Genomic DNA, 13,414 nt, shown 5'->3' with positions numbered 1-13,414 from the left:
TTGATCAATTCTTCTTATTATTATATCAAATGTTCAGTAAAGAGAGACAGTACAAAAAGACAAAGTTGACTTGTCATATCAAAGTCAAAACAACCCTATCAAATCTACAGTCAAATTCAGCCCTAACCAGAAAGTCAACATTGGTCAACATAGCAACAAAATGTCCTCGAAGTAGCACATTCATACCCAGTCAAATTTAGCTCAAAACAGTCCCAAAGTCAACAGTCAAACTTGGTCGAACTCTACCCTAAAGTCTGTGGTCAGATTACAATTTATCACTGCAATGAAAGTGCCCATAACACCTCAATTTTTGTGCCAAAGAGTATGGATTTCCCAAACAAAAAAATTCCCAAAAGATTGAACTCAAAAACCACCTGGAAAGTCAAAGTCAACATTGGTCAAACTGCAGGAAAATCTGAATTTTTTGGCCTTGTAATTTTGCCTAAAATTCGTCCTCTACCACACATGTTAGTGAGAAAATATGCCCAATAGCTATAGCAACTAATGAGAGGAGAGAGAAGAATGTGTGAGTGATGATAATGCCAAATGAGGTGAGAAGTCACTTATATTTATACAAGTCATTGAAGGTGAAGTGACATATCTCATGGGCTTCATGATGATGTGGTCGACCTTGACAATTTACACTTGTGGGCATAAATTCAAAAATGCATTTCTGCTTGTCCAAATTTGATGATCTTTAAATCAATTTTGGTCCTCTCGAAAAGAGGAATTCAATGCAATCATCATCACCATCAAATAAGCTGTCCAAAGTGGAATTTGGCCCTAGTTTCCAATTTTAACATCATGGCCCCACACATTTCAATAACAGAGTTTTGCACAATGAGCTAAGTTCCACACAATAAGTTATAATATTATTTTATTAATATTGTTTTTATTTTATTTTATTAGTGGAAAGCGAATACATTATTATCCAGAAAACAACTAATAACTTGTGTGCAAAAAACTTAGCCTATTGTGTGGAAGCGAGAAACTTAACTTATTGTGAAGAACTTAGCTCATTGTGTGGAGCTTATAGCCTATTTTGTAGAACTTAGGTCATTGTATGGACTTATTTATTTTATTTTGTTATTGGAAAATGAATACATCATTAGCAAGAAAATATTATGCAAAAAAAATCAATCAAATAGCGGTAGAGACAGGGACTATGTTGCATCGAATATATTCCTTTTGTTGAGAAGATCCTAATAGTTTCCAAACATTTAACTCCAAGTACATTGTTGATCCCATCTACAATTATAGCATATCTGTAATTAATAATGCAGGTTTATTGGTTTATCATTACTTTGAATTTGAGTAATTGCTAAATATACAAATTCAACTTTGATTGTCTTAATGGAACATGTTATCAATCACTGATTTTCCAAGTATTCCTTGACCTAAATGGCGTTTCTTGTAGATGAAAATATGGAGAAAACTATAATTCAAGAAAATGGAAATAATAGAAAAATTAAAAAAAATTAAAAATTAAAAAGGAAATAAATCTAAAAACAAAAAATCCCTAACTAACAAGAAATTTATTAAACAGCCCATAATAAGACCTCAACTAGTCACTTTACAAATAAATAAATCTACATAATATTAAAAATTGAATTCCTAATGTTAAAATATTGATAAGCATCAAAGTTATTTGGTCAAAGACAAATTAATACACAAGTCAAAGCAAAATTGAATACTCAAAAAAAGACATAATATTGGAAAAAACAAAAAAAAAAAATAACAATATTAGATAAAATGGAACGAAGAAAAAAAAAACATTGAAAAAAAAAATCATAAAAATATAAAAACATTAAAAGAAACTTAAAATAAAATAAAATAAACATTTTAAAAAATTGAAAACTGTTAAAACAAATTAATTACAAAAATTAAAAATATTTAAAAAAACCTAAAATGAAAACAAAAATAAAATAAAAGTAAACCCCACGAACCCTCAGGGTGGCAGGGTCGATTCTCAAAATCAACCCTGCCACCCCTCAGGGGTCGTTTCCCTACCACCCCAAGGGGTCGTTTGGCCGTCGAGTGGACCGCGGCCCAACAAGCCGTCAGCTGATTGAGAATCAACCCTACCGCTCTCAACCGGAGTTAGACCGCAAATTTTTATTTTTATTAGTTTTTTAATATATATCTATATATATATATATATATATAGTAATGTTTTTATGTTTTTTATTTTCTTAACTTTTTAATGCTTTTTTTTAAATTAAATTATCTAACATCATTTTCTTCTTCTTTTAATCTTGGTGTTTAGGTTATTTTTTTATTTTATTTTCTTAAATTATGACTTTTTTAATAATATTTTCCTTTTTAGTTATCTTTTATTTTTTATTTTATTTCTTTATTTTTTTTTAAATTTTTATGAATTGTAAATTTTTTTTTTTTTTTTTTTTTTTACATTTCTATGTTTGATTTTTTATTTTTTTGGTCTTTTTTATATATATTCATATTTTTTTTACTTTTTTGTGTTTTGTGTGTGTGTTTTTTCTCAATCTTTTAATGCTTTAAATTCTTATTTTTCTCAATGTTTTTAATTTTTTTTGTATGGGTATTAGACAACGTGAGAAATGGTTAAATAATAACATTTAAAAAAAATGTGCATACTTAGAACATAAGAAAATTGAAAGTGCTAAACATATGGCTTAAAAAAAATTTATGCTTTTAAAAATGCACATGAATATTAACAAATTTAAAAAAAAAAATTATTCATACTTAATACATTAGAAAATTAAAATGTAAAAAACAAGCCCTTTCAAAATCAACATGAAAATTGTTAACATTTAAAAAAAATGTGCATGATACATAAAAAAATTTAAAGTGCCAAAATATGCTAAAAAAATGTGTATTATGAAGTAGCATTTTTTACTTTTTGTTACCCTACCAAAAAATGGATACTCATTACAATTCTCGTTTCAAAGTTTACCTTGTTTTTTGAAAACACAAATAAAACTATATATTCAAATTATTAAAAATATAATTGTTTTTTTAATTTGGAAAACATAAATAAAACTATAAAAGAAACCTCCACACACTGCTAACTCTATGTTACTTTTCAATGCCAATGCACACTCTTCAGCTATTTGACTTTTTAAATTGATTATTTCAATTTCAACAGTTTTAGCCATTCCTCCACACAATGAAAATGAAAGCAAAAATGAAAGCATTAACAATAAAAATATAAATGAAAGCATAAAGAATAGCTAATAACTATTAATTAATTAATTGTCTCGAGTTAATTATGAAGCTATAAATGATAGCAGCACAATAGTAATAGCAAAATGAACTATAACTATTAATAAGTGTAATAATTAAATAACGACAATATTTTCTTGAAACTATTACATTTTTATAATACTATAGCTATTACAAGGAAACCTATCAAATGATTAACTATTTTCATTAATAGTTAATAATTAATAAGTTAAACCTTGCTCTACAATAGATATTACATTTAACTATTATTAACTTGACTATTAATAGACTATTTTACATTTAATTATAGCTATTAATTATTCGTCATTAACGCTATCTTTTGATAATTATTTTACATGGACAACTTTTATAATAGTATAGTTATGAACCGGCAACCTGACCTAGGGTTTCTGCAAACCCGATTTCGGCAGGACTCTCAATCTGGGTACAGCGGGCAGAGTCTGCTGAGCCAACGAGCAAGAAGGAGCGCCCATAAGGAACAGGAAAATGCAAACCCCTCAGGGGGAGGGCCAGGAGCCTCCCCCCGATCCGGACAACAGAGCACGGCCTACGGCCGACAAAGAGAAGGAACAGGGCATCAGCGGCAATGCCATCGATAACAGACAGAAGAAAGGCAAGGACACTGACGCAGATGAAAGGAGTAAGGCAAGTTCATCAACCTGCAAGCCTGTGGCGATCCATAAACCAAGGGTGGACTTCCCAAGTGAACGCATCAACGCCAGGATACAGTACATGAGAGATCATGCGCTAATCGGTAAATTCATAGGAATATGACCGACGGAGAGAGCGTTGAGAAGTTGGATCAACACTAAATGGCATCCTAAGGGGCACATTTCGTTGCATCTAGGAGCCAAGGGTTTCTTCACTACAGTTTTTAACTGCCTGGAGGACCGCAACAGGATTCTGGATCAGGGTCCTTATTTCTTTAATTCAGCTGGATTATACCTGAAAGGCTGGGTCGAAAGATTTAACCCAGACAAGGAAGATCTAACCTATGCGCCAGTGTGGATAAGGCTTTATTCACTACCGTGGGAATACTAGGAGGAAAAGTCTCTACAAGAAATCGGGAATGCTATTGGCGAGTTTGTAAAGATCGCAGAAGAAACAAAGCTATGCAGATACACATCCTATACTCGGATTTGTGTCTATATGGATCCCAAGAAACCACTGCCAGACACGGTAAGCTTCTTTCATGAGGACTCTGAATGGACACAAGTTATAGATTATGAACATGTGCCCTTTAGATGCAGGAAATGCCATGAGATAGGGCATCTCTATAGAGACTGTCCTCAAAATAAGGTACCCTCTCCCCAAGATAGTTCTGACAATCAAACTACAGATGGATTCACCAAGGTAACAAATCGAAGGAGAGGAAACAAGAAAGCAACAGGCAACACCAAAGTAAATCCAGTCAATAAGGCAAAGCCCACAACAAGCAATAGTTTCGAAGCACTGGACAAGGATGACGAGCAAGAACAAGAGAAGGAAAAGGCAAAAGACAAAGAGGTCCATCAAGAACAACCAGGCGAGACATCGAGGCAAGAAGGGAAGAAAATCCAAAAGCAAGACAACTTGATAACCCCAGCTAAAACCCTGCCATGGCATTCCCAAGGAATGGATGTTGAATATTCGCAGCCACATGAGAAATCTTCACAGGAGCGAGAGGATCCCTCGCAAGCACCTCAAATTATGGAAGAAGATCCGGAACCCTTAGACATAGGGGAGCTGGACATTCTCGGCTTGGAACAGGCATGCAAGACAGGGAACTTTGAAAAGATACCAGAAAAGCAAGTGGATAACCTAGTTGAAGTTCTGCACAGAGCACAGAAGAAATATTCGCTAGGCGTCCAAATAGGAAGTCCATGGGATGGAAAATTTATTACAAAGGATAATAAGAAAAGAGGTAGGAAATCCACTTTGGAAAGAACTATCAAGATCGGAGAGATTTTAGTGGAGTCAGGGAGGTATGCCAAACTGACGAAGTATTTCAATCCACACCCCCAAATTTCTCAATGAAGTTAATATCATGGAATATCAAAGGGCTCAATAGCCCTAGGAAAGGTAGATTATTAAAAAATATGTTGATGCAAGAAAAACCAAGCATTCTTTTCTTATAGGAAACGAAATGTAGTTCAATTTTTCTAGAAAAAATAGCAGTGAAAGCATGGCCAGGGGGACATGTAGTAGCTGTTGATGCTCAGGGAGCTTCGGGAGGACTTGCAATCCTTTGGGATGCGCGAGTCATACAGTTAAATAATATTCAATCTAATAAAAGCTTCATTCAGGCAACCTTTCACCTCTTAGGTTCTAGTATCCATGGGTTAATAACAAATGTTTATTTTCCTCAGGACATAGCTCAAAAAGCTCAGATCCTGAACACACTATCAGATCTCAGCTCAGACAGACCTCATCCACTTTGGATTGTGGGAGGCGACTACAACATGACAGCGAGCATAGAAGAAAAACGTGGAGGCCGAAGCAGAACAAATAATGAGGGCAATCTACTAAAAACTTTCATTCAAAATAACTAGCTGGTGGATGTCCATACAGGCAATGGTCTCTTCACATGGAGCAACAAAAGAGAGGGAGAGCAGCAGATCGCGTCGCGTCTTGACAGGTTCCTTATCTCAGATAATGCAGTACACCTTGGAGGGGAATTTATGGCATCCATACTCCCTGTCTCAGGTTCAGATCATTGGCCCATCGAACTGCAATGGAATAGGCCAGGTAACAATATCAAACGTCCCTTTCGTTTTGAAGAATTCTGGTTTACTCACCCGGACTTTGAGAGGCTAGTAAGATCCACTTGGCTCCATTTCAATCCTTCTGAAGGCACCAGAATGGCCAGGTTTCAACAAAATCTTAAGCATCTTAAAGGGGTAATCAAAAGATGGAATCACAATACGTTTGGCAACATCTTCACAACACAAGCCTCCCTCAACACAGAAATGAAGAAAATCCAGCAAATCATCATTACTGAAGGGCGCACGGAGGAATTAACCAAGCAGGAGCAAGTCTTAGAATCTAGAATCATAGAAAGGGCTAAACAGGAGGAAATATTATGGAGACAGAAATCAAGGATCAGATGGCTAAAAAATGGAGAAAAGAACACTAAATTTTTTCATAAAACAACGGTGCAGCGTAGAATGGTTAATTACATCTCTCACATTAAAAATGAACAGGGGGATAAAATTGAAACTCATGAAGGCATTGAAGAGGAATTCCTGAATTACTTCAAGAAGGCGCATCAGGAGCCCGATTTTAACAGAATGTCGGCCATCAACAAGCTAATTAAGAACATACCAAGGATAATAATAGAGGAACATAACAGTCTTCTCCTCAAGCCCATTAACTTAGAAGAAGTTGAAGAAGCTGTGCGGAATCTGAAGGAAGGCAAGGCGCCAGGACCGGATGGTTTTACATCAAATTTTTTTCATAAGTTCTGGGACTTGATAAAGGATGAAGTCTGGCAGGTAGTAGAGGAATCTAGAGCACTCAGATGGATGTATCCTGGATTAAATGCTACCTTCATAGCCTTAATTCCAAAAGGGGAAGATTCCAACACTCCAGACAAATATAGACCGATTGCGTTGTGTAATATCATCTACAAAATTACTTCTAAAGTAATAGCAACAAGATTAAAGCCGTTGCTCCCTCTGATTATATCGCCCGAGCAATCGGGTTATGTCGAAGGGCGTCAAATAACGGACGGGATTATTCTAACACATGAGATAATTCACTCCTTAAAGCAAACCAAGAAACCAGGTATGTTGCTCAAGCTAGACTTATCCAAAGCTTTTGACAGTCTTAGTTGGGCGTATATTCAAAAAATCCTTTTAGCTTTTGGTTTTGCACACTCATGGGTCAGATGGATCTTCAACCTTCTATCTTCAGTTTTTTTCTCTGTCTTAATTAATGGTATTCCTTCAGCAACTTACCGGCCTTCCAGAGGTATAAGACAAGGCGACCCCTTATCTCCCTTCCTCTTTGTAATTATGGCAGATAGATTAGGCAGAAACATCACCTCGGCCAGACTTACCCAGCAATTACGAGGTCTTTCTTTCAATAATTCCCCCGCCTATTCCCATCAGCAATTTGTAGATGATAATATGCTTTATGGACATCCCTCGGTGCAAGAAGCTCGTATCCTCAAATCTATCCTGTCAACCTTTTCTGATGCTTCAGGAGCCCTCATAAATCGAGTTAAATCCCAAATCTTTTTCTTCAATACCCCTGTGCCTACACAAAGATCTATTGAACGAATCTTGGGATTCACTATTGCCTCTCTGCCCTCCAAATATCTAGGTGCCCCTTTAATGGCCTCAGCCCTTAAGCACTCTTCCTGGAAGCAACTGCTGGAAAAGCTTGAGTCTCGACTCACCCTCTGGACTAATCGAGCTCTGAATATGGCTAGTAGAATTGTTCTTATCAAAGCGGTCCTTCAATCCATGCCCCTCTATCTATTCTCCATACTAGCTGCCCCAAAATGGGTTCTCAAAGAAATCAAGACTCTTCAGCGCAATTTTCTATGGGGAAGCTCGGGGCAAAACCGAAAATGGGCTTTAGTGAAATGGGATAAAGTCTGTCTTCCTAAAATAGCAGGAGGAATTGGGTTAAGGGACCCTGAGCACAGCAATAGAGCAATGGGAGCAAAAATCTGGTGGAGATGGCTTGCCCATCCCAGCACTCCATGGGCCTCTCTTTGGACAGCCAAATATACAAGCAACTGTCCTATGGAAGAACGAATAAGAATGACTGAGCTAAGCACGGGTTCGGTATTTTGGAATTCAGCCATACAACATAGGAGCCTCATACAAGAACACAACTTTTGGGAAATTAAAAATGGAACCACTGCGCGATTCTGGGAAGACTCATGGCAACAATTACCAAGATTAAGAGACATTCTACAAGATCATCAAATTCCAGAACGGGAAATGAATCAATATGCCACAGTCAGCCAATTCTGGAGAACAGGTACCACTCAAGAGCATAGGCAATGGCGAAATGCAAATCAATTTCTATCAAACTGCTCTGAGCAAACGAAGCATTACCTTAATACAGAACTTCAAAAGAGGCAAATCACTATCTCAGAAGGTATGGACACCCTCAGGTGGGGATATGAAGAGAAAGGAATCTTTACCACAAAGGAAGCATACAAAATCATTATCCAAGATCGGCTCAACAAAGATAAACTTTGGGAGGAAATCTGGCGTTCATCCAATTGGCCGAAAGTCTCCACATTCTTATGGCTTCTCTGTCATAATCGAATTCTAACTTGGGATAATCTTAGAAGAAGAGGTTTCTCAGGACCATCTATATGCCTAATGTGTAAGAAGGAGGAGGAAACAGCCATACATCTTATGCAGACATGCCAAATTGGTAGAAAACTCTGGGAGAAGGTAGCTTTTCGCTGTCAAAAAGAGGGCAGAGTACAGGGAGATCTCAAAGCGACTATGTGCAAATGGGATCAACAGCCTTTTCAAAGAAACTTCCTTAATACTCTCTGGCATCTTATACCTGGACTATTAATGTGGAATATATGGAAAGAGCGTAATAGAAGAATTTTCAAAAATCAATCTATGTCTCTAGAGCAACTCTGGATTAAATTTCATCAGAATCTAGTGGAGACTCTTTCCATTAGAGATTGGCACACAGAAGACCTTCCTACTTCACCTCAGGAAAAAATAATATGGGACAACTGGGGGATTCCGATAAATCAAATGGTCGCAGGGATAAAGAACCACATAATGCAGGGACCGGAATTAAACACCTGGATTCCGCCTCCCATCAATATGTTCCAGCTTAATTTTGATGGAGCCTCTAAAGGAAATCCAGGGAAGGCAGGATATGGAGGAGTCTTCAGGGATCATAATGGCAATCCTCACTGTATCTTCATGGGATCGATAGGCTGGGACACTAATAACTCAACAGAATTGGAGGGATTGTGGAGAGGTCTTAAACTAGCCCAAAGGAAAGGTTTATTTCCTCTCATTGTTGAAGGGGATTCACAAATCATAATCAGAATGCTCATCAAACTGTTGCATGGTTCTCCCACACACAAAGTAAGCAATAGTTGGAGAATGGCTCAAAGTTTGGAGTTAATCTACAACTGGCTGGCTCAGCATCAAGCAATTTCTTGCAAACACATCAGAAGGGAAGGCAATAAGCTCGCTGACTTTCTTGCCAACCTTGGAGTGGAAGCCAAGAGCGGTTACTTTGAAGGTCCTATTTCCAGCCTAGATTCAGAGGACCAGATCGTCAAAGTCCAGGAGATTGTCACTAGGGACAAAGCTCAGATCAAGAGAACCCACCCGGATGTGGGTGATCCCTCCAGCTATCAATGATAAACCACAACGAACAGACAGCTCGCTCCATGGATGGCAGGCCGGCGGACTGCATGGTACAGGCCGTAGGTAGAATTAATAGGTTCAAGCTAAGCGAATTAACTCTGTCGCAGCCTCGGAGTTGGCTTGAATTTATTTCGAGCATGGCGACTATGACAGCTCTCTGGTTCCGGATTTTGGATCAATGCAATGGCATCAATGCTTCAGGGCTATATAGGGCTAAGTCGCCTCTGTCATGGAGCATTGTCATTTGGGTTTGGCTGCTTGATCGGCACGGGAGACGCCCTGAGATTTCCAGAGCTCTCTCTGCTCCTGGTCATTTTCATTCCATTTGCCTTCATTGGCTCTCTGCCCTCGCAACCATGATTCGTAGAAGAGGCATCCCTCGCAGGGGAAGTAATTCTGGAAACAGAGGAGGCCGAGCTCGTCCCGTGCCTCAGACTGTTGATCCTATTTCATCTGTTCCGCCCTCATCTCCGATGTCGGAACCGGATAGGTCTCGTCCGAACAACTCTTTTCAGACCTCAAGCTTCTCCTTCCAGAGTCAGCTTAATAGGCCCATTGTGACAATCAATTTCACAGTTTTTGTTTCTGAAGAGGAGGGAAATTCTTCTAGCTCGGCTCCTTCTGATTACGCTCCTTCTCAAGACGACAACATCTTGCTCGGGGACCTGTCCGGACGTGTTTATCATGTGGACCATCGGCAAGAAGACGCCCCGGCTCCGGAACAGACTCAGCATCCGACTCCAGCTCAGGAAAACGCCCCGGTTCCGGAACAGACTCAGCATCCGACTCCAGCTCAGGAAGACGTTTTACTTTGCGGACCCTCTCATAGATATTCCAGAGTTCTGCACCTGGTTACTCATCCAAATGGCGAGCCAGTTCTGGATGAAGATGGTTTCGTTACCTGGCTTGCATCCCCCAGCCCGGAAAAGGAGGACACGCCACCGTTGCCAGGACATGTCGGTTGAGCACAGTAACTTCTTGCCGGGAGGCTCTCTTGCTCATACGTTTTGTTTTTTTGTTCTTATGGTTTTGTGTTGGAAGTTAATGGTTGATGACTGGTCTACTCTTTCATCTGATTATGCTGGAGGTTTTTTTGTACTGGCCGTCAATGCAGGCCAAGAAAATTATAAGAATGCTAAATCTAGTCCGCAGGACTACATTGTAATTTTGATTGAAGGGCTAAACTGTAAAACCCCTGTTTTTCTGGCTGAGGACTGGCTTAGGCCTCCTCTGAGGATGTAACCTTTTTGTACATATTTTTTCACTTTCTTAATAGAATTAGCTTTTATCGAGAAAAAAAAATAGTATAGTTATGAACCTTTTTTATTATTAATAGTTAATAATTAATTAATGAGCTAAACTCTCCAGTGTAAAAGCTATTAAATTTAATATTATTAACTTGGCTATTAATAGACTATTGTGCATTTAATTATAACTGTTAGAGCTATTAAATTTAATATTATTAACTTGGCTATTAATAGACTATTATGCATTTAATTATAACTGTTAATTCTCTTCCGTTAATTTTTTATGTTTTTTATAACTATTTTATATGGACAACTTTTTAGCACAACAAAAACACAAATATTACTATTAAACAAAAATGTTCACATTTTCATTAATAGTTAATAATTAATGAGTTAAACTTCACACTGCAATAGCTATTACATTTAGCTATTATTGACTCGACTATTAATAGACTATTGTGCATTTAATTATAGCTATTAATTCTCTCACATTAATATTTTATGCTTTTGATAAAGTGGCGAAAAACTACCTCTTGTGCAGAGCTTTGTGTGTACAGAGCTTTCCATGTGCGGAAAACTTTGCACAAGTAATGCTTCGCACACTACGAACTTTATGTCCATTTTCAATGCTAGCGCACACTCTTCAACCATTCAACTTTTTAAATTGTTTATTTTGATTTCAACCGTTTTAGCAATGCCTCCACACAATGAAAATGAAAGCAAAAATCTCTACACAAAGCATTAACGATAAAAATATAAATGAAAGCATAAAGAATAGCTAATAGCTATTAATTAATTAGTTGTCTAGAGTTAATTATGAAGCTATAAATGATAGCAGCACAATAGTAATAACAAAATGAACTATAACTATTAATAATTAAACAATAATAGTTTCAAGAAACTATTAAATTTTTATAATATTCCAGTTATTACAAGGAAACCTAGTTACATAAAATACTATAGTGATTAGCTATTTTCATTAATAGTTAATAATTAATGACTTGAACTCCACACTACGATAGCTATTACATTTAACTATTATTAACTTGACTATTAATAGATTATTGTACATTTGATTATAGTTATTAATTTTATGTCATTAATGCTTATTTTTTATAATTATTTTACATGGGCAGCTATTCTTGTTTATTAATAGTTAATAATTAATGAGTTAAACCTTGCACTGCAATAATTATTACATTTAACGATTATTAACCTTACTATTAATATACTATTGTACATTTAATTATAGCTATTAATTATAACACAATAATGTTCTCTGCTTTCAATAATTATTTTACATGGACAAGTTTTCCGCATAATGAAAGCACAAATATTACTATTAAAAAAAATGTTCACACTTCCACACAAAAAAAACACATATATTGCTATTAAACAAAAAATGTTCACACTTCCGCACAAAATTTCATATTCATATAAACGATAAGTTGGACAGTGTGGAGCTATTTATTTTATCTTATTATTGGAAAATCAATACATCATTACCAAAAAAGCGATGTACTAGATAAATGTGATACTTATAGCTCAAGTGTTAATTTTAGTTAACAATAGTATGTTCTATACTTAGCGCAATACTTCAATGTCCTTTAGCAGCCTAATAACAATTTCCAATTTAGTTACCAATAGAAATCACATTAATCATAATAACAATAACTATAGATAGAACATTGAATAACAAAATACAGAAGACAAGCCAAGATAAGAGGACACAAGATTTGGCGGATGCCAGGGAAAAAACCAAAGATGGGGAAAACAATTTGATCAATTCTTCTTATTATTATATCAAATGTTCAACAAAGAGATTATAAAAAGTCAAAGTTGACTTGCCATATCAATATCAAAACAACCCTATCAAATCTGCGGTCAAATTCATCCCTAACCAACAAGCCAATGTTGGTCAAAGTAGCAACAAAATATCCTCAAAGAAGCTTGGTCATACCCAGTCAAACTCGGCATGAACAGGTGGTCAAAGTCAGCTCAAAATAGTCCCAAAGTTAGCGATCAAGCTTGGTCAAACTCTACCTTGAGGTCTGCGATCAACCTGCAATTTATCTTTGCAGTCAAAGTGCTCATAACACCTCAATTTTTGTGCCAAAGAGTATAGTCTACCCAAACAGAAAACTACCCAAAAGATCAAACTCAAAATCTTCTTGGAAAGTCAAAGTCAACACTGGTCAACATTGGTCAAACTGCAAGAAAATCTGAAATTTTTGGCCCTGTAATTCTGTCTTAAATTCATTCTCCTTTGCCACATTTGTGAGTGAGAGAATATGCCCAATAGTTGTACAAATTAATGAGAGGAGAGAGGAGAATGTGTGAGTGATGATAATGTCAAATGAGGTGAGAGGTCACTTATATTTATACAAGTCATTGGGGGTGAAGTGACATGTCTCATGGGCTTCATGATAATGTGGCCAACTTGAAAATTTGCACATGTGTGAGCATAAATTCAAAAACACATTTCTTCTTGTCCAAATTTTATGATGTCATCCTATAAAATGTGATTGGTTCTCATAAAATGAATTTTGATTGTACATTTTTTTAGGAGGCCCATCTTAGACCTCAAAATTC

At 36.5% G+C, this 13,414-nt stretch overlaps 1 protein-coding gene across 1 annotated transcript; it reads left to right on the top strand.

Annotated features, from left to right (window-relative positions):
* Positions 1–3,711: 3,711 nt before the first annotated feature.
* Positions 3,712–9,569, top strand: LOC149194371 (uncharacterized). The gene is made up of 4 exons (XM_089407657.1): positions 3,712–3,870; positions 4,267–5,128; positions 5,776–8,624; positions 8,841–9,569. The coding sequence occupies exons 1-4, from the start codon at positions 3,712–3,714 to the stop codon at positions 9,567–9,569; spliced, it is 4,599 nt and encodes a 1,532-aa protein (XP_089263783.1).
* Positions 9,570–13,414: the final 3,845 nt, after the last annotated feature.

The sequence above is a fragment of the Pinus tabuliformis genome, chromosome 2_2, assembly GCF_031772625.1.
Source record: "Pinus tabuliformis cultivar Carrire ecotype Pingquan chromosome 2_2, CPIR1, whole genome shotgun sequence".
Lineage (NCBI taxonomy): Eukaryota > Viridiplantae > Streptophyta > Pinopsida > Pinales > Pinaceae > Pinus > Pinus tabuliformis.
The sequence above is the reverse complement of the archived record's forward strand: the minus strand, read 5'-3'. Positions and strand labels throughout refer to the sequence as shown.